Here is an 18,482-nt window from a genome sequence, read left to right on the forward strand (position 1 = left end):
TTGTAGATTATCAACATGGACCGCACACATTGTGACAAAAACCTTTCAAAAAATAACTAATAAATATTTTTTTGTCCAGTAGAGCAGAGGTGTACAAATTTGGAGGCCAACACTCAAGGTGGTCTCTTTCTAGGTAGGGAGGCAAACAGCTTTCATCTGAAACAGTAAAAATATTGTTAGGGCCATGGTTTTATGTTTTATGCTGTAACAACAAAGAGATGAAATACAAAACAAGCAGTAGATGGTAATATGTCAGTAACTAAACTGAATTCTGGGAAACTGACTATGAGTTCTACCGGTTTTGATTGCAACTGGCTGTGGTTGTGTGGCAATTAAAAAGGGGCATGGGTAGGCTATGGTATTGGGCAAGGCTTGTCACAGCATATAAGCTGCCAAAACAGAGCTAAAGACATCAAACCTGTGTCCGTGGAAGTGCTCTGGTTCTGCGTTAGCAAAGGAGCTATCATCTTGTCTGACAGCATCACATTTGGAGGTTAGTTCATTTACTGTAAAAGCTTTAATTTGGCAGTGATCAGTTTGCATAGTTACATCAATAGTTTATAGTGATTTTGACATTCTCTGTTGTGAAAATAGAAGATAGTTTTGGAAATTTGTCTGTGTTATTTTGTGAATGTCATTCCTGTTTTGAGAAATTAGCCAACCCAGCCAAATGTATGTAATTTTAGACTTCTTTTGTGTGAATAAAATTAGTTAGAATTTCATTGGCAGTATCAATAGGCATGTTTATATGGACACATTTAATTCGATTAAACGAAACGTGTCCATATAAACGCGCCTATTGTAGTGTGTGTGTGATGTCAAACTTTGGAAGCTGCTCTCTCACTTTTTTTTTACGCACAGTATTCTGTTAGATCTGTACAACTCAGTACGACATAGTGCAAAAACACCTACGCATATTGACTTGCAGTGCGTAAGGGACAATGCATTTTGGGATACTCTGTAAGTCAATTACAGCTTATTTTACTGTGTGGGGTGACTCTTAGTGCAGCCCCTAACTTGCCACTCCTCTCCCCCTCCATGTACACATATATAATATAATTTATAATGAAGAAGTCTCCACCCCTTCCTGTCGCCTCATGCATGGGGAGTCGAAAAATAATGGCTTGAAATGAGTGGTTTTAAGAAGCCAATGAAAACTTTGGAACTCCACTTATGCGCCACAAACCACCACGACTCGTTCACTTTTATCCTTTTTTTTTGCAACTTATTGTCCCATTGTCAAGAAGTAGAGCTCTTAGATGACTTAGGTGCCCCATTTGACTGTGAAAACTGTGCATTGATACAGACTGGCAATGGCGGAATACACAGTAGCAGTGACCACGGGCAGCATGATCCACGCGGGTACAATAGGCCGCGCCTACATCACCCTTATTGGGGCCAAGGGTGAGAGCGAGAAGACTCTCCTCCACAACTTGGGGAATTTCACCACTGGAACAGTGAGTTCATACACTAGAGAAAATATGGTAACATTTTACTTGACGCCGGTGTCAACCTAGGGTTGTCTTTGCCATAACCGAATGTCACATTATGTCCATGTTTATGACATGGATATAATGTTTATGACTTATCTATGATGTAACACTATTATGACACTGTAATGACATGCATATGACACCGGCGTCAAGTAAAGTGACACTCACACTCTAATTATTTGGCCAGTGTTTAATACTTAGAGTTTAATATTTCATTCTATTGAGTAAATTTAATTCTGAAAATGTCACTGACCAAAGAATTCAAATGACACTTTTTTGAGTGGGACCAGATACAGTATATTCTGAATCTGAGTAAATTTCAACCCTTTAAAGGTGCATGTGTAATATTTTCAGCAGTTTCTTTTCAGAATTCCCGCTGCCCATTCACAAATGTTATCTTGTCATGAATACTTACCACCATCAAATTCTAAGAATTCATTATGACTGGGAAAATTAAAATTTTCATACATGACAAGGTGAATCTTCTCCATGTCTGCCATTTTGAATTAGACATTTTTTAGCAGCAAAACCTACCCACCAACCTGGCGGGTCAGGAATCAAACTGGCGACCTTTTGGCTACAAGCCTGACACCCCTTACCCATGACCGCCAATGTCTGCTGTTCCCCACAGACGGGGACCTTCACAGTGTCCACCCCCTCCAGCCTGGGCCCCCTGCTCCTGGTCAAGCTGGAGAAACACCAATACCTGATGGTGGATGACGAGTGGTTCTGCTCCAAGGTGCAGGTGAGCGCAGGTGGAAAAACGGGACTGACAGACGACAGTGACGTAACAAGTCAGTCATGGACGCTGGTGCGAGTATTCACCACGGGCCCTCAGAGGTTGACGTGGACATAGAGATTGAGTTTCACTGAAGAAATGTAATGCATTTTTGATAACTTACTATAGTTGAGACAGGCAAATTCTTTTCACAACCAAATCAGAACTTAGTGAAGTTCTCATTTTATTTTATTTTTGGTGGATGGTAACAGCAGGGACCACACATACTGAAACTGGCTGCTATAGATACACCCATGCTGACAGAGTAAAAGTCAAACTCAGATTTGCCTTCTGTCAGCAGAGGTGGAAAAATGGACTGACAGAGTAACAGTCCTGCTTAGGTCTTCCCTCTACCTTTGCAACACAGGCAATTTCACTAATTCGCTCATCGACCTGGCGTAGGGGCAACGCCGCCGGATCGAGTCTTAAAGTGGTCGTGCATATTCTATTCTTTACAGTAATTCTTAACAATGTTACTGCTGCTGCACTCCACTCATTTGGCCGAAAGTCTTCAGTAACAGTTGAGAAAGCCTCATTGAGGGAGCCCGAAAGTGGGGATGCCAATGCACCACTGCATCCCTCTTTCTTGCCCCTATGTTAAGGGGTATGGTAATGAAGATCAGCTTGTTCACTGAATTTGCTGTGAAGCCATGTTTTAGCTTACTGTGGCTGTATTTTCCCACCTGTGCAGGTGAGTACACCTGAGGGAGAGCTGGTCCACTTCCCCTGCTACACGTGGCTGTCATCAGGAGAGGAGATTCAAATCAGACATGGCAGAGGTGGGGGTAGAGAGAGAGAGACATGCACACAATATTAGAATATGACATTCTACAGTTACAGTAGTGTGTGTGTGTGTGTGTGTGTGTGTGTGTGTGTGTGTGTGTGTGTGTGTGTGTGTGTGTGTGTGTGTGTGTGTGTGTGTGTGTGTGTGTGTGTGTGTGTGTGTGTGTGTGTGTGTGACTGCTGGAGAGAAGAGTCACCACAGACATGGCAGGTGTGTGGTGTGTGTGTGCGTGCGTGCACACGTGTGTGTGTGTGTGTGTGTGTGTGTGTGTGTGTGTGTGTGTGTGTGTGTGTGTGTGTGTGTGTGTGTGTGTGTGTGTGTGTGTGTGTGTGTGTACCACAGAGGCAGTCCACCATACCATATGATAATGGGAATGTACAAAACCTTTTCTATGAGTCAAAACTATATTTTGAACCCTAATAGTACAAAGGGTTTGTGTGTTGGATACAGGATTAGAGCACAAAATATGATATATAATAACACCAAATAACACCAAATTGCACACACACACACACACACACACACACACACACACACACACACACACACACACACACACACACTCAATGTTTTGATCTATCCCCAGTTCAGCATGTCTTCAATGAGGAGGAGGCTATACTGATCAACCACAGGGAGAGACAGCTGGCCACCCGTAAACTAAACTACCAGTGAGTTACCGCTCTTCGCTTCTCCTCTTCCCTTTCTTTTCTCAACACTTCTTCTTCCCTGCCCTCTTTTATTCAACTCTTCTCTTCTCTTCTCTTCTGTTCTGTTCTCTTCTGTTCTCTTCTGTTCTCTTCTCTTCTCTTCTCTTCTCTTCTCTTCTCTTCTCTTCTCTTCTCTTCTCTTCTCTTCTCTTCTCTTCTCTTCTCTTCTCTTCTCTCACTGACACACTGACAAAGGCACATTAAATTGTTGACTGAACTCAGTGTATTGTAACATGGCTTCCTTACCATTTGCCATAAACTCTGTAGACTTTCGTCTTTCATTCATCTTTATTTGTCGTTATCCATTTACTTATTTGAGTAGGCCTACATAATAATAACATTCTGGAGTCTATAGGTGTCTTGTGTAATCTCCCCTCTGTGTGTGTGTGTGTGTGTGTGTGTGTGTGTGTGTGTGTGTGTGTGTGTGTGTGTGTGTGTGTGTGTGTGTGTGTGTGTGTGTGTGTGTGTGTGTGTGTTTGTGTGTGTTGTGTAATTAATCTCCCGTGTGTGTGTGTGTGTGTGTGTGTGTGTGTGTGTGTGTGTGTGTGTGTGTGTGTGTGTGTGTGTGTGTGTGTGTGTGTGTGTGTGTGTGTGTTTCAGGTGGAGGCCATTCATGGAGGGTCTGCCTGATGTTATTAATGCTGATGAAGCCTTAGACCTTCCGGAAGAGATCCGATTCTCTGTCACTAAGAGCGCAGAGATCTTCTACACACAAACGCAAATGTGTGTGTTACATTCAAATGTGCAGTATATAGTACATGTCAGAGAAACATATTTCCATGGCAACAGTTTCAATGAACAACCGTCTTTGCGATTTATTTATTCATTTATTTATTTATTCATTCATTCATTCATTCATTCATTCATGCATGCATGCATGCATGCATGCATGCATGCATGCATTCATTCATTCACTAGTTATAGTAATAATCAAAGTAATAGTAGTAGTAATAATAATTGTAGTCGTAGTAATATATCAACACAGTTGTTCAACATTCAAAAAAGACTGGAGGGAAAAAAACATTGGTCCAGGCACTTCAGTTGATTAATGTGGTAAAAAAGCAAACTTTATTTAAAGGGCAAATGCATTAAAAAACACCAACGCATATCAGCACTGCGTAAGGTAAGGGTGTGTAAGAGAAGCAAACAGATTTTTTTTCCTCCAGTCTTTTTTGAACATTGAACCCCTTCCAAGAGCACCAGTTGGTTTTGAGGGATACTAGTAGCGCTCTACCAACTCTTCTGCTGACAGTTGTTCACCAGTTGACATGCGTGCAAGATGAGCATGATGTTATGTTTGACATCATGTCCTTCTGTCTCCTTGTCTGTCTGCAGTTTAGGCATACTCGGACTGAAGGGCCTGACAGATGACACCAGTCAGTGGAAAAGTTTTGAGGACATCAAACAGGCCTTCAGTCACCACACAACGCCCATCTCAGGTGACGCAGAATTATTGCCATATTCATACTGAGGCTTGTACCTTGTACCTGGACCAAATTTAATTTACTAAATAATGAAATAATGAAACCAATGTTTTGTGGCTAAACTGACTCATTGATTGGTTGTTTGATTGCTTGATTGATCTGAAGAGTACATCGCAGAGCACTGGAAGGAAGATGAGTTCTTCGGCTACCAGATCCTGAATGGCTACAACCCCATGGCCATCCAGCGCTTGAATGGGTTGCCCTCCAAGTTTGCTGTAACAGACGCCATGGTGAAACCGTTCCTGGAGAGTGGAAGCTCCCTTTCCACTGAGATGCAGGTCAGATTCAGCTGCTACTGCTGCACTCTCCTAACCTCGTTGCGACGTTCTCACGCGATGGAACAGTGATGCGCGGGCTGACCCGAAGTTAGCGGGCACTAGCAGTTAACCGCGGTCGACCGCAGGCACGGGTTATTTAAATCATATTTTTAATGATATTCGGGTCGGGTGCAGTCGGTCAGGACCTTTGAAATGATGCCGAATGATATAGTAGGCTATAGCCTAGTATACAGAGACATGTTTCTTCAAAATAGATCAAGTTTATTTGGCTGAATAACTGCGATGGTGCCACGAGCTCTGCAGGAGACATAATAAGGCTCCTGCGTTGGCCGAATCCTCTGCGCGCAAGGTGCAGCAGGTGCAACCATTGAGTGCATTTAGCAGAACACAGAGGGTGCTCTGCTGCTCTCTACACAGTGCAGTAATATATATAGCCTACATATTTTCTTATACAGTTGTAATTGTTTTGCGCTCCTGTGTTGCTTACAGAGTTTGTTTTCATTTTGTCATACTGTACCACGGATACGAGGCAATCCACTTGATGGCTGACTCCGTCTGCTCTCCAACTAGTCTACAGATTAATCTCCTCCACAGCTAGGGATTCCTGTGGCTATGCCTACAAACTCCAACTCCATAGAAGTTGGGACACAAGGTTAATTGTGAATAATAACAAAATACTGCCATTTTCAAACATCTGATTCTTACATTAGATGGAGAACGGCACAAAGAAAACATATCAGCCATCAAAACTGACCAAAATTATTGTTTTGGGGATATTCATGAATATGTAAAAACACGTCTCGAAAGAGTTGGGACGGGGACAATGAAAGGCAGCAAATGCCAAGGAAGACTAAAAACAAAACAAAATACAACACTTAACAGTTAAATAAATTAACTGATGAGATGATTTTATATTTTTAAAAGTGTTAATTCCTATCTTGGACATGATTTCACCAGCTTAAATTGGAGGGTGTATTCCTCTTCATGTTTTGCAATGTTTTCCTTTCTGTAGTGCTTACAGCGTGACAGGTCTCGACCAAAAGCCTGCAATTTTATCACCTGCTGGTCCTTATCAACTATTAAAACATAGTAGAGAATGTAATTTGTCCTTACTATGTGGCAGTAATTGAAGATATCCCTTAAAAATACAATGCATGAGTGGGTTTTCATGCTGTTTAAAACCCATGTATATCATTCAGCACTGTATTTAACTCTACAGATGAGTGAGAACAACTTAACCAATGCACTACTGCACCCCCATGCCATCATGGAGGCTGACTTTTGAAGTTAGCACTAACACAAGTTGGATGGTCCATTTTCACTGTAGCACAGGATGTGCAAGACTCTATTATTTTCAAAGATAATTCACTTCTGCAACTTCTGCTGACTTCTGTAAGTAAAGGACAGTTTCCCATGTCTTCTGGGTCTATTTCAAGTGAGGTCGGGTGCATAGGAGAATATTAAACCCCTTCATTATTTGCACACATTAAGCATTCTTAATATGGTCAATTTTCAATAGCTGTCATTCTTGGAGTGCTAGAGTGAGACTACAGCGGATTTCATGATGTCATGAACCTAAACAATGATGGACAAAAATATGTCTTATATACATTGGATCATGATAAATCAAAGGGAATAAAAAATGTATGTAATTACTATGGTAATTATTCTCTCTGCATCTTTAATTCTGAGTGACTCAGACTCTCTGTGATGGTCTTATACCTGGACACTCATATTGTCCCTCAGTGCAATTCATTTTGAAATGTTCTTCTTTGTTGTTTTATCTTATTTGGATGTTTATTACATCTCATTGATCCCCGTCCCAACTTATTTGAGACGTGTTGCAGCTATTAAATTAGAAATGAGTACATACTGTATGTCCCCAAAACAATATTTTTTCTCGGATTTAACTCTTAATATGTTGTCTTTTCACTATTCTCCGTCTAAAGAATGGTTTGAATGTTTTGAAAATGATAGCATTTTGATTTTATTCACAAAATACAAAGTGTCCCAACTTCACCGGAGTTGGGGTTTGTACATTGTCGAAATAGAATAGGCTACTATAGGCTATATAAAGTCCAAATTAGTATTCCCTTTGAATGCAGTGCTCATTTGAGTAATTTAGCCAACAGTGGAAGAAGGTCACGGGCACCTTCACAGCAACTCCTGGAATTAATGGAGTGGCCAAACAAACTAATGGGGCTGTGTTTATTAGCCATAATAGCTAGCTACTGTTGTCACTGTTGGAGGACTTTCCATCTCTCTCCCTAACCAAGCCACACGTGCACAGGAAATGGAAGCGGAGATGATGCACAGATGAGACAATTCTATTTGTTGATCTCAGAATTTCAGTGTAGCTCACGAAGCTGAGCAAAACTCATAAGCTAGGTTGCAATTCCCAAGTTCCAAACTATCCTAATCTGCGAAAATACTGTAATTGACTCTCGCCTCAAACCCCACGGTTTAACCCATTGATGCCTGATGTTCCGTTGCGCAACATTGGCCCTGGCACCTGAAGCTGCATTACGCAACATTCAGGCTCATGAGATTTGAGACAAATTTATAAAAAATCTCTGTTTGTTTGAGATGAACACATTCTAATGAAAGATGAGGGTCTTTGCGCTTAACACTAGAACTACCACGGAGGGGTCAATTGACCTTTTTACCTAAAAGCCCCACAAGGGGGTCATTTGACCCTTTGGACCCCCTGCGGACACTCCTTTTGTTGTGGAAATGTGGCTGTTAGCAGCTCACAGCTGTCACTTGACACAGAGTGTGTGTGTGTGTGTGTGTGTGTGCGTGTGTGGATCATTTCCAATGCCTGTTGAGTGCTGTATCTCTGCATCTTCGTTCCTTGGAGAGGAGCTTCTTTCACCACAAAATTCTTGAGGGAAATGAAGCATTAGTCCACATGCACTGGTATTTATGCATCTAACAATTGCCAGGTTGCATTCACATGAGTCGTTATGGTCACATGGCATGGGAGATTCACACGTTACAGTTTTTCTCGATTGGTTTGGCTAATTTCTCGAAACTGAGATGACATTCTCAAAACAACACGGACAAATCCCCAAACCAACTTGCAATTTCCCAAAACAGAATGGCATTTTTCATTGCTTTCATCAGATATCAAATGCTTTGTACATGTCTCAAATGTTTAGTACATCTCTGCAGATGGATATGTACAAATACCCTTCAGTTGACACATTCAGCATACATTTAGCACATTTTCCAAATAAATTGACCTTGCTTATCTAAACGAATTAGACAATTCTCAGGTGCCGTTTCCACGTAGCTGGATATTTTTATATGTGGATATTTTTTTCTCCTGCTTGTATTGGTTTTGCATTGGTTTTGGCCTTCCGTTTCCACGTAGCAGATATTTAAAAATCCAGGTGCAGGAGAAAAAAATATCCTGTTTAGGGGTCTGAAACGCATTTGTTACAATGGAGGATTTTTTTAATCCACATGTTGCGTTTCCACGTAGCAGGAGAAAAAAATATCCTGCTACGTGGAAACAGCACCTCAGTCTAATGGTTGCCCTCTCCAAAACACGTCAGCATTATTTCATTGTGTAAGTCATCATATGCAAAGTGGTCTACGCAATTCCCAAAACAGTCAAGGACATCATATTTTAAGAATTTCATTACATAGCAAATTCATGACAGTGTTCAACAGGTCAGATGGTATTGTAACTTTACTAGTTAGTAGAAAATAATTTTACAACCGTGTATACTACAGTTTCCTCTGTTATTTGGCTAATCTCATGACATTTTTTCAAACGACATTCTGTTTTGAACAATTGCTAGTTGCTTTGGCATTTATCCATGTTATTTTGAGAACGTTATCTCTGTTTTGAGAAATGAGCCAAACCCATGAGAAACCTGTGATATATGAGCATTACTTTCTGTATATGAATTTACAGTAAAGAAAGTTACTGATAAATGTCCTTGGTAAATTATCTGTGTTGTCAAACTTCAATGGTTTCACTCACTTTTTCATTTTTATACATAGTCGAAATCTGTTAGCTGAACGTAGATAAAACACCTAACCATTTTGTTTACACAATGGCAAAGGGACAATGTATTTTGGGGCTACTGATGATATATGTGGGGAAGAAATTTAGTTTTGACACATGGGTAAACTGTTTTTGGGGTGATATGAGCGAGTGATGAGGATCCATATAGTTATGCTGAACCATCCAGTTTATTTTGACAGAAGGACTAAATGAATGCAAATGAGCCAAAGCAATTGAGAAGGATCTATGCCATTTTGATGGTACTGACTATTTATATGTGAGACGGTTTAGTGCTGATGCAAGAATGAGGTGTTTTGGGAGGTATATGACATTTTGGTAGTTATCTGAACTGTTGTGCAGAAGTGTAAGAATGCTTGGCCAAATGACCCAATGGTTATAGGAATGTCATCTCAGTTTCAAGAAATGAGCCAAACCAATCGAGAAAAACTGTAATTCAACCATTATCTGGTTGCAGTCATATGATTCGTCATGATCACATGGGACATTCACACATTCATTGATGACTTATATGAAGAAAATGTGCTGACATGTTTTCAGGACAACCATTACACTGAGAATCAACCAATTGGGATAGATCAGCAAGGTACATTCATTTGAAAATTCTACTAAATGTAAGCTGATTGTGTTAACTGTAGGATACTTGTACATAGCCATTTGCAAGGATGTACTAAATGATTGAGACATGTACAAAAGCATTTGAAATTTGATGAAAGCAATGATAAATGCCATTCTGTTGTGAGAAACTGCAAATTAGTTTTGGGATTTGTCCATGTTTTGAGAATGACATCTCAGTTTCAAGAAATGAGCCAAACCAATTGAGAAAAACTGTAACACACTGTCCGCCAAACTGTGCTATCTGTCTTTGCTGCTGATATCTTCATGCAAGTTGCTATTTACCTGTGGTGATTTTGGAGGCTGACAGCCCTTGGGAAGAAGCTGTCTGTCCCTGTTTGTCTTGGCTGTTAGCACTGTAAGGTGTGACCCCCTCACCCCACACACGGCCCCTAACAGCCTCATTACCATAACAAAATGAGTGATTAGTGTATTAGGTAAAAGCCGCCGGGTCAAATGACCCCTCTCTGGTACTTCTAGGTAGGCAGAAAAATCCTGGTAGTTCTAGTGTTAAATGCAACTTGGTGCATATTTTTATGTGCTTCAGAAGCTGAGATATTTAGATTTTTATAGGCTGAGGGCAGCTTTTCTTAAAAAGGGCTCAGGCATTCAGCACCCTTTTTTGCAGGTGCCTTAGACGTCAATGGGTGTTTGCTGGCAGAGATTCTCCTTCATCCAGTTTAGTGTCAGTCAACTGACACACGATTTGGCTGTTAGTTATGGCTGTCCTATCTGGCTGCTTGTGATATCTTTCGAAACGTTTTCGGAGCATAGCCTACAAGGTGCATGGGTTTGGAATTTTATTTTTATTTTCCTGAAAGAGTGACACGCATTTCTCTCCGTTCATTCCTCAAGCGGTTCTTGGTTGGAACTCAGCCCCTGCTTTCATTGACTTGCGAGACCATTCTAATTTTCTCTGCTCATCGGCGCCGCGCCTCTCTCGCAGTGCGCTTGTCAGATTCAGCAAAACAAGTGAGATGTGGTGCCAGAGATTAGCCTAATTAAAATTTGATTGACTTTGATTGATTTGAAATGACTGAAGTTTGTCACGGTAACAGCACGCACTGTCAATAGGCATGGCTGTCCGTCAGAATAGAAGCCTAAAAAATAACACAATATATGCTCTTGTGACATTATTGGATTGGTCTTGGGTCCGCACAGAATCGTCTTTTGCGTGACCCCCGATCTAGGTTAAGGAGTTTCGCCAATTATTTATCCCCGGTTAATGTTGTAGCCTATGTAGGCTATGCTATACCATTTACCCATGATGGCTATTCCCCAATGCTAATTTTTAAAAATCCCAAATTAACCACTTGGTCTCATGATGAAGGAGGAAGTGGCCTTGGCACCCTGTCCCTCAACTTCGGGATAGGAAAAAGCGAAACCAGTTCAGGAAAAGGACAGAGCAGAGGAGTATACCAAACCAAACGAAGATAAAGTGCTGTAGGCTATTGCCACTATGGTTTTTTTCATAGCCTACCCTACCTGGTCCTTCTCAACCTTAGACCTGCAGCTCAGCATTTTCTGTGCATAGCCTATGTGAAGTGTATCCAGACCCCTGCTGTGAACCATGCTGAGACCTTTATTGACGTGGTCTTATAAGGTCCGTTGTGCGTTGCCAATGACGCTAGGGTGTTCATAAGACTCATGGCTACTTTTTTTCGGGAAGCGGGTGGTCAATATTTTTGCATAATTATTTCTTGCGGTCAGGGCAAGCGGGCAGGCTAGGGACAAAAGCGGTCGGTTGCATCTTGTTTTTTCGTCGACCCGCGCATCACTGATCTGGAACATTGTCAATCGTTTAGCTCTGGAAAGGCATAGGTGTGTTCAAAACAGCTCAAACCTGATTGGAGAATTCACGTGGCTTTTTTTTAATCACGTACTACTTCAACCACTGACTTGTATATACCCCGCCCCGCGATTCTGATTGGACAGGCTGTGAAATATCTGATTCCGTTTGGGCTCGTCTAAGACTTCCAGACACTCGTGCGAGCTCACAAAGTTTAACGAAGATGCACGAAGCGCGAAGGGTTTGTGTGATAGCCAGGCTAACACTCTCCTCCCATTGTCCCGTTTGGGATTGTGTTGCACTCTGTTACTGCCAATGAAGATCCTGAATGTTATTGTGTGTAGTAGGCGTGTGATGTGAGAGGTAGGCCATAGATGTTTGCATTTTTTTGTTTGTTTAGTCTATTCTTGTATGTTTATTGTTTTGTGTTGATGAGTTTGAGTGAAATTCAGACTCTCAGTGCCAAAAACTATTATCTGGCTGAGACAGTAAATCCTCCTATCATCCTATCCTATCATATCCATCCTAATTCATTCTGGGCATGGTAATCAATTATAGAACTGCGCTTAATGCAGCTACATGGAAGACCTCTGTAGACTTTTCACTATTTATGCTCATGCTTCTTCAGTTCTGAACTCATGAAAAATGTAATAAAATACTGAAATCTTCTGAAATGAAGTGAATACCAGATTTATTTTGAAAGGACTTTGTTTTCTATTTCCTGTTTTTGAATCGTCTCCCAACAGAAGGGCAATATTTTCCTGCTCGACTACAGGAGAATCGCGGGTTTGCCGACACCAGTCATCCATGGCAAGCAGCAGTACATAGCTGCCCCCCTCTGCCTGCTCTACAAAAACCCACAGGACAAACTGCTGCCCATCGCTATTCAGGTACACACACACACACACACACACACACACACACAATTGTCTGTCTATAAACAATTACATATAATTGGAACTATAACAATTATAACTGGAATCAGGGGCGGTTCTAGTCAACTTGGTGCCCTATGCAAACACCCCTTTCCCTTTTAGTGCATTTAGAAATTGTCATCTGTAAACATAGCGCCATACATTTGATCGAACACTGCTAATCTACGTGTACATCATGTCCATGCATAATCTTCATCAATGTGTAAAGTCAAGTGTAAAGAGTTTTTTTCGTTTGTCATTCTAATTGGGACATTTTGGGCATTTCTGGCGCCACCAAGACATTTGGCGCCCTAGGCGACCACCTAGTGTGCCTATGCCTAGCACCGGCCCTGATTGGAATTAAAACAGTAATTAATTTGACTTACACAGAGATGTGTTCATGGTGTCTATACTGAAAACCACTCTGTAAACATTACATTGTATAGTACGTAAGAAGTAAGAGGTAACACGTCACAGCCTACCAACAGATATGTTACAATTACATTTATCTAGTTATAAGAGCCTGAACCATAACAGCGTTCTTTTCCAGCTGAACCAGCAGACAGGAGACAATATATACGTAGTTTAACATTTTAAACACAATTTTTATGTCAAATTATTTCAACTAACTTCTGTCATTCTCGCGTCACATTCTGTTCCAGCTGAACCAGGAGCCGGGCCCAGACAACCCTGTCTTCCTGCCCAGCGACTCAGAGCACGACTGGCTCCTGGCCAAGATGTACCTGAGGAACGCAGACTTCCATGAGCACGAGGTCAACTCGCACTACCTGCGCACACACGGCCTCTCGGAGGTGTTCATCATCTCCACACTGAGGAACCTGCCCACGCCGCACCCCCTCTACAAGGTCTGTGCCTCTCAACACACACCAGAGGCCAATAACATTATATGGTATTTTATTCATTAAAGAACTGTAATATAATATAATATAATATAATATAATATAATATAATATAATATAATAAACAGTATAACCCTTAACAATGTTGAGAGATCTGTGTAATTCCCCACAGCTTCAGATAAGCGATCGCGATTGTTCCTTCCCTACCCTTACCAATCCTTTCCTCCTTCCATGGCTGAAATGCCCTCATCACCTATAGACTACTATAAAAGGGTCAGCTTAGTGTTGTGTGATGTAAATAATATAATATAATATAATATAATAGCCTATAATATGTATCCTTTCAACTTACTATTCTGTATTAAACAGCTGCTGATGCCACACACGCGATACACTCTTCACATCAACACCACGGGTCGGGACAAACTCTTTGGACCTGAAGGAATCTACACCAAGGTACATCTACCAGTATTTGTATGGACTTCTAAGATTAACTATTTAGCATATCTGCATGGTTTTAAACACAGCAGTAGAGAAGACGACTCATAGGGACTTAATGCACCAAGCCTCGAAATTTAAAAAAAATAATGTGGGGTCTCTTCTTTATCAGACTGATAAACTCCCTTAAAGTACAGCATGAAGCAGTTTGCCGTTAGACATCTCACAATTGTCAGGAAACAGCTCTCTTGCACCAATACACTTTCAACATACCCTTTCCCAAAGCTGTTGCCATAACCTCGGTACTGGCAAGATTACCGCCATGTTACAGGCAAGGTCTTGTCCCCATGCAAGAACTAACCATGATGGCTCAAAGGGGTGTAAGTGTCAGTAATACATTACTTGGTTGCAATTCAATTTCCCATTGGCAACTTACTAATTTGCTAAGTGATCAGCAACAGCGCTTTTGAGATTGCACCATATGGTGTTTGATTCCGCCATGCCATCTTTCTTCCTCCTTCATTTCCTCTATCAGAGGAATGAGTCCAGAGAAAACTAATGGGCAGCCGAGGGCTTGTGGTTAGGGAGGAAGCCCAGAGGGTTGCTTGCTTGACTCTCACCCTTACCTCTCTGTACACCTTTGTCCATGGCTGAAGCGCCCTTGAACAAGCCACCTAATCTCACATTGCTCCAGGGACTGTAACTAAAACCCTTTACTTAACTGTAAGTCTTCAAAAGAAAGAAGTTTACCGCACACTTTCTTGACTTAATGCTCGTTTATTCAGAGCTAAAAGGCAAGGCGAGACGGCATTGGTGATCTAGGTTTATTCAATATTTTTCCGAAAACACAATTCAAAGGTCATCCTCTCATTTGCAGTTCACATGTTTAATGGGGGAAAGCCCCTCAAAAGTCGCTCTGCGCTGGTTGACAGTCGGAAAACTTTATTGTTTTCTCCACTGAGGCAAGAGGACTGGCGGAGTCGGAAAGGATGGGAGACGGGAGTAGTTTGACTTGTACGGTTGTACCCATTATCTTGCTTTCTCTACGTATGTGCCTCCCATCTTTGTCATGTAGGCCACAAACCTTGGGGGTCAGGGCAAGTTTGACCTTTTGAAGAGATGGTTCTCTGAGGTGACCTACAGCTCCCTCTGTCTGCCGGAGGACATCAGCGACCGTGGCCTGAAGTCCATCCCCAACTTCTACTACAGGGACGACGGCCTGAAGCTGTGGCACATCTTAAGCAGGTACAGAATAGTTGAGGGGTGCTCAGTCCCTTGAGTAAGTAAACCTAAAAAGCTTTGCACGAGTGCTATTTGGTCCAAGGTCAATGTTGTCCAAGTTTGGGGGAAAAGAAAAACTTGTGTCCTTAAAATGTCTTTATGATACTGACTATGATACTGATATATATCCACAGAGTACTTCAGAACATGTACACAGATGTCCTTAAAATTGTTCTTTTAAGCTTCTCTGTGGACATGTCAATATAATACAGACATTTTAATTCTATGAAGTGCCCTGGTCAGAAAAAGGTTTTCTTTTCATCCAAACTTAGATACAGTATAATATCATTGTAACACCAAGGCCCCCTCGACTGAACTGTTTAGTGTGTTCCCCTCTCTGTCAACACTAAAGTTCCCACCCCATCACCCCACCCCCTTACTCAAACCTGGCCCACACATTCCCAGTCACCCACACACCAGACCGTTCACATTGCCAGAATGTAGCCATACCAAAACCAAATGAAAAGAAAGGGCGGAAAGAAAAGTGATGTGGCTACATCTTGATGTTACAGTACCATATGTCAACAAAGCAATTTACACAGTGCTCATAACCACACAGTTTAATTCAAATTTTTATGAGGGTTTTGTAATAATGTTCCACTGTTCTGATTGTAGTTTGACTGTGTGCTGATCACCATTGGCTTCAGCTCCGTAACATAACCTTATAAAGCACATTTTCGCCACTGGAATGCTGTACTAGGCGTTGAAAAGACTGAACTACTATAGTACTACACTGCTATGACATACAGAGTCTTTAGTAATACATACTTTTTATTTGGTCATTTTTACATACATTATTATTTGGCCCATTTGGGTAACAACGAATTTATAACAGAGGCCTTGTCTAAAAATTATAATTATATAATAATACTAGACCAGGCTGGCCTTAACCATCTCTTAGTTTCTGCTGAGTGTGACTGTGTGTTTTTTCTGAGTAGAGGGGATTCTAAGGTCATTTGGGGACTCAAGCGAAAATCGAGAGAAGATGGGGTCTTGTTTTAAAGGTGTCTGCCTTCAATATAGGCCTATCGTAGAGGTGGAAATCCTGGTTTGTGCTCAAAGTATGGCCCTTGGAGGACTTTTACGGCCCTTGGTGAATTTGAAGTGGCCCCTCGAATGAAAAAGGTTCCCCACCCCTGATCTAGTGGCTTGGGGAGCCCAAGTGGCTGCCTGCCTAGCCTGGTGAAAAGATGCACCTCTCTTTCTGAGCAGGTATGTGTGCAGCATGGTGGAACACTACTACCCCTCAGACCAGGATGTCCAGCAAGACTCAGAGCTCCAGATCTGGATCAAGGACATCTTCATCCACGGCTTTCAAGGGCAAACAAGAACAGGTGCCCAACAACACTCATGCACTTACATGTTTGGGGATTTAAATGTATTGTCTGCTGCAGTAATTAAATGTCAGACTGTATCTCCAACAGGGATCCCGGACAGGTTTTGCACAGTGGAAGAAGTCATCAGGTTTGTCACCATGGTGATCTTCAACATGTCTGCTCAGCACTCCGCTGTCAACACGGGACAGGTAAACTAATCTTCAGCAATGGAATGTGAAGCAAGGGAAGACTGTATGTTGAATGGCTGATTTTTTTTGTATATATTTGGGAATTTGCTTGCAGGGGGTCTCCCACATGGACTTGCATGCCCATTGGGCCCCAGGTTCGAATCTGGCCTGGGTTACGTCTCAACCCTTCCCCATCTCTCTCCCCCTCTCCTGTCATGCCGTAGACACTCCTATCAACAACAAAGACACAGAAATATCTTTGAAAATAATTTATTTGGTAGTCTCCAGGCAGGGGCCCTACTAGAAATCATGGGGCCTTTGAAAAAGACAAGGCAATGCTATGAAACCAGAATATTAATGGCCATCAAAGGGCCCTGTTAGTGTCAGGCCTTGGCATCCTTGGGAACTAAATAAAATGAAGACAAAGCAACCCTTTATTGTAACAGGCCCTTTGAAACAGGCCCTGGAGGCACTTGACAACTTGATAAGCTTGGTCCTCTGTTTTATTTTCAGTTTGATTATGGCGGCTGGCTGCCCAACTCCCCAAACTCCATGCAGAAGCCACCACCCACCACTAAGGGGAACTCTACTGAGCAGACTCTCCTCGACACCCTGCCTGACATCAGCACCTCAGCCAATGGTGCTGTGTTTCGATGGCTGCTCAGCACTAACGCAGTGGACTTTGTAAGTTTCTTTGTTTTTGTTCCTTTAGAAAACAACAACAAAAACAATCATTCTTTTCTATAATACGTAATTGTATTTTGGGCAATAGTATGATGATGATGACAACGGTGACAAAGATCATGATCGTCATCATCACAATGATGATGATGATGATGATGATAGATAATGATGATGATGATGATGATCTCTCTGGCTCAGATTCCACTTGGCTGTTTCCCCGACGAGCACTTCTGTGAGGACGCCCCCTTGAGGATCATTGAGACACTGCAGGCAGATCTGGCCAAGCTGACTCGGCAGATTGCGGAGCGGAACAGCAGCAATGCCCTGCCTGTGCCGTACTTCTACCTCTGCCCAACAAAAATGGAAAACAGTGCAAGCATATGAAACAGTTGCTAAGCCTCCCACATATGGCGACCCAGGTTCAAGTCTGGCCTGCCCTCCCATCTCTCTCTCCCACTCTCTCCCCGTCATACTCTTGACTGTCCTATAATCAATAAAGACATAGAAGCCTTTATAAAATAGTATAGTGCCTTCTCTGGTTTTCTTATTGGTATTGAAGAGAGAACAGAAAAGCAATGGGTACATTCTTTTGAGTTGTTAATCTACATAAATAAATTTCAAGTGGACAATGACTATTCAATTCTCATAACTGTGATTTATACAGCTAGTAATCTCTAAGTACGTTTATGCTTGCTTTGTTGCTTCTCTTGTGCAGGGCAGTAAAAAAAAAGAAAATGGATCTCCTCCCAGGCCTTTCGAGATAGAGACACTGTTCAAACACTAAAACGACCGGCTTGTGTCCGTGTCTCTTGTTGTTTTTCCGTTTTTGGCAATTTT

At 41.8% G+C, this 18,482-nt stretch overlaps 1 protein-coding gene across 1 annotated transcript; it reads left to right on the forward strand.

Moving 5' to 3' along the window:
• The first annotated feature begins 414 nt into the window (after nt 1-414).
• LOC134451453 (hydroperoxide isomerase ALOXE3-like) lies at nt 415-18,278 on the forward strand. Its single transcript, XM_063201935.1, has 16 exons — nt 415-493; nt 1,307-1,457; nt 2,125-2,238; nt 2,963-3,050; nt 3,642-3,723; nt 4,363-4,485; nt 5,098-5,201; nt 5,352-5,524; nt 12,711-12,854; nt 13,541-13,744; nt 14,108-14,194; nt 15,252-15,421; nt 16,670-16,791; nt 16,882-16,982; nt 17,475-17,645; nt 17,844-18,278. Exons 2-16 carry the CDS (start codon nt 1,314-1,316, stop codon nt 18,027-18,029), a joined length of 2,013 nt encoding a protein of 670 aa, XP_063058005.1. The 5' UTR covers nt 415-493; nt 1,307-1,313; the 3' UTR covers nt 18,030-18,278.
• The last annotated feature ends 204 nt before the right edge of the window (nt 18,279-18,482 follow it).

Source organism: Engraulis encrasicolus, chromosome 6, assembly GCF_034702125.1.
Source record: "Engraulis encrasicolus isolate BLACKSEA-1 chromosome 6, IST_EnEncr_1.0, whole genome shotgun sequence".
Taxonomy (NCBI): domain Eukaryota; kingdom Metazoa; phylum Chordata; class Actinopteri; order Clupeiformes; family Engraulidae; genus Engraulis; species Engraulis encrasicolus.

What these genes read in the sequence shown, in the direction of transcription:
- LOC134451453 (XM_063201935.1), top strand. Translation starts at nt 1,314, where the DNA reads ATGGCGGAATACACAGTAGCAGTGACCACGGGCAGCATGATCCACGCG. An exon ending in TCAAATCAGACATGGCAGAG is followed by an intron (nt 3,051 to 3,641) that starts GTGGGGGTAGAG and finishes ATCTATCCCCAG; the next exon opens with TTCAGCATGTCTTCAATGAG. An exon ending in CGCCGCACCCCCTCTACAAG is followed by an intron (nt 13,745 to 14,107) that starts GTCTGTGCCTCT and finishes TGTATTAAACAG; the next exon opens with CTGCTGATGCCACACACGCG.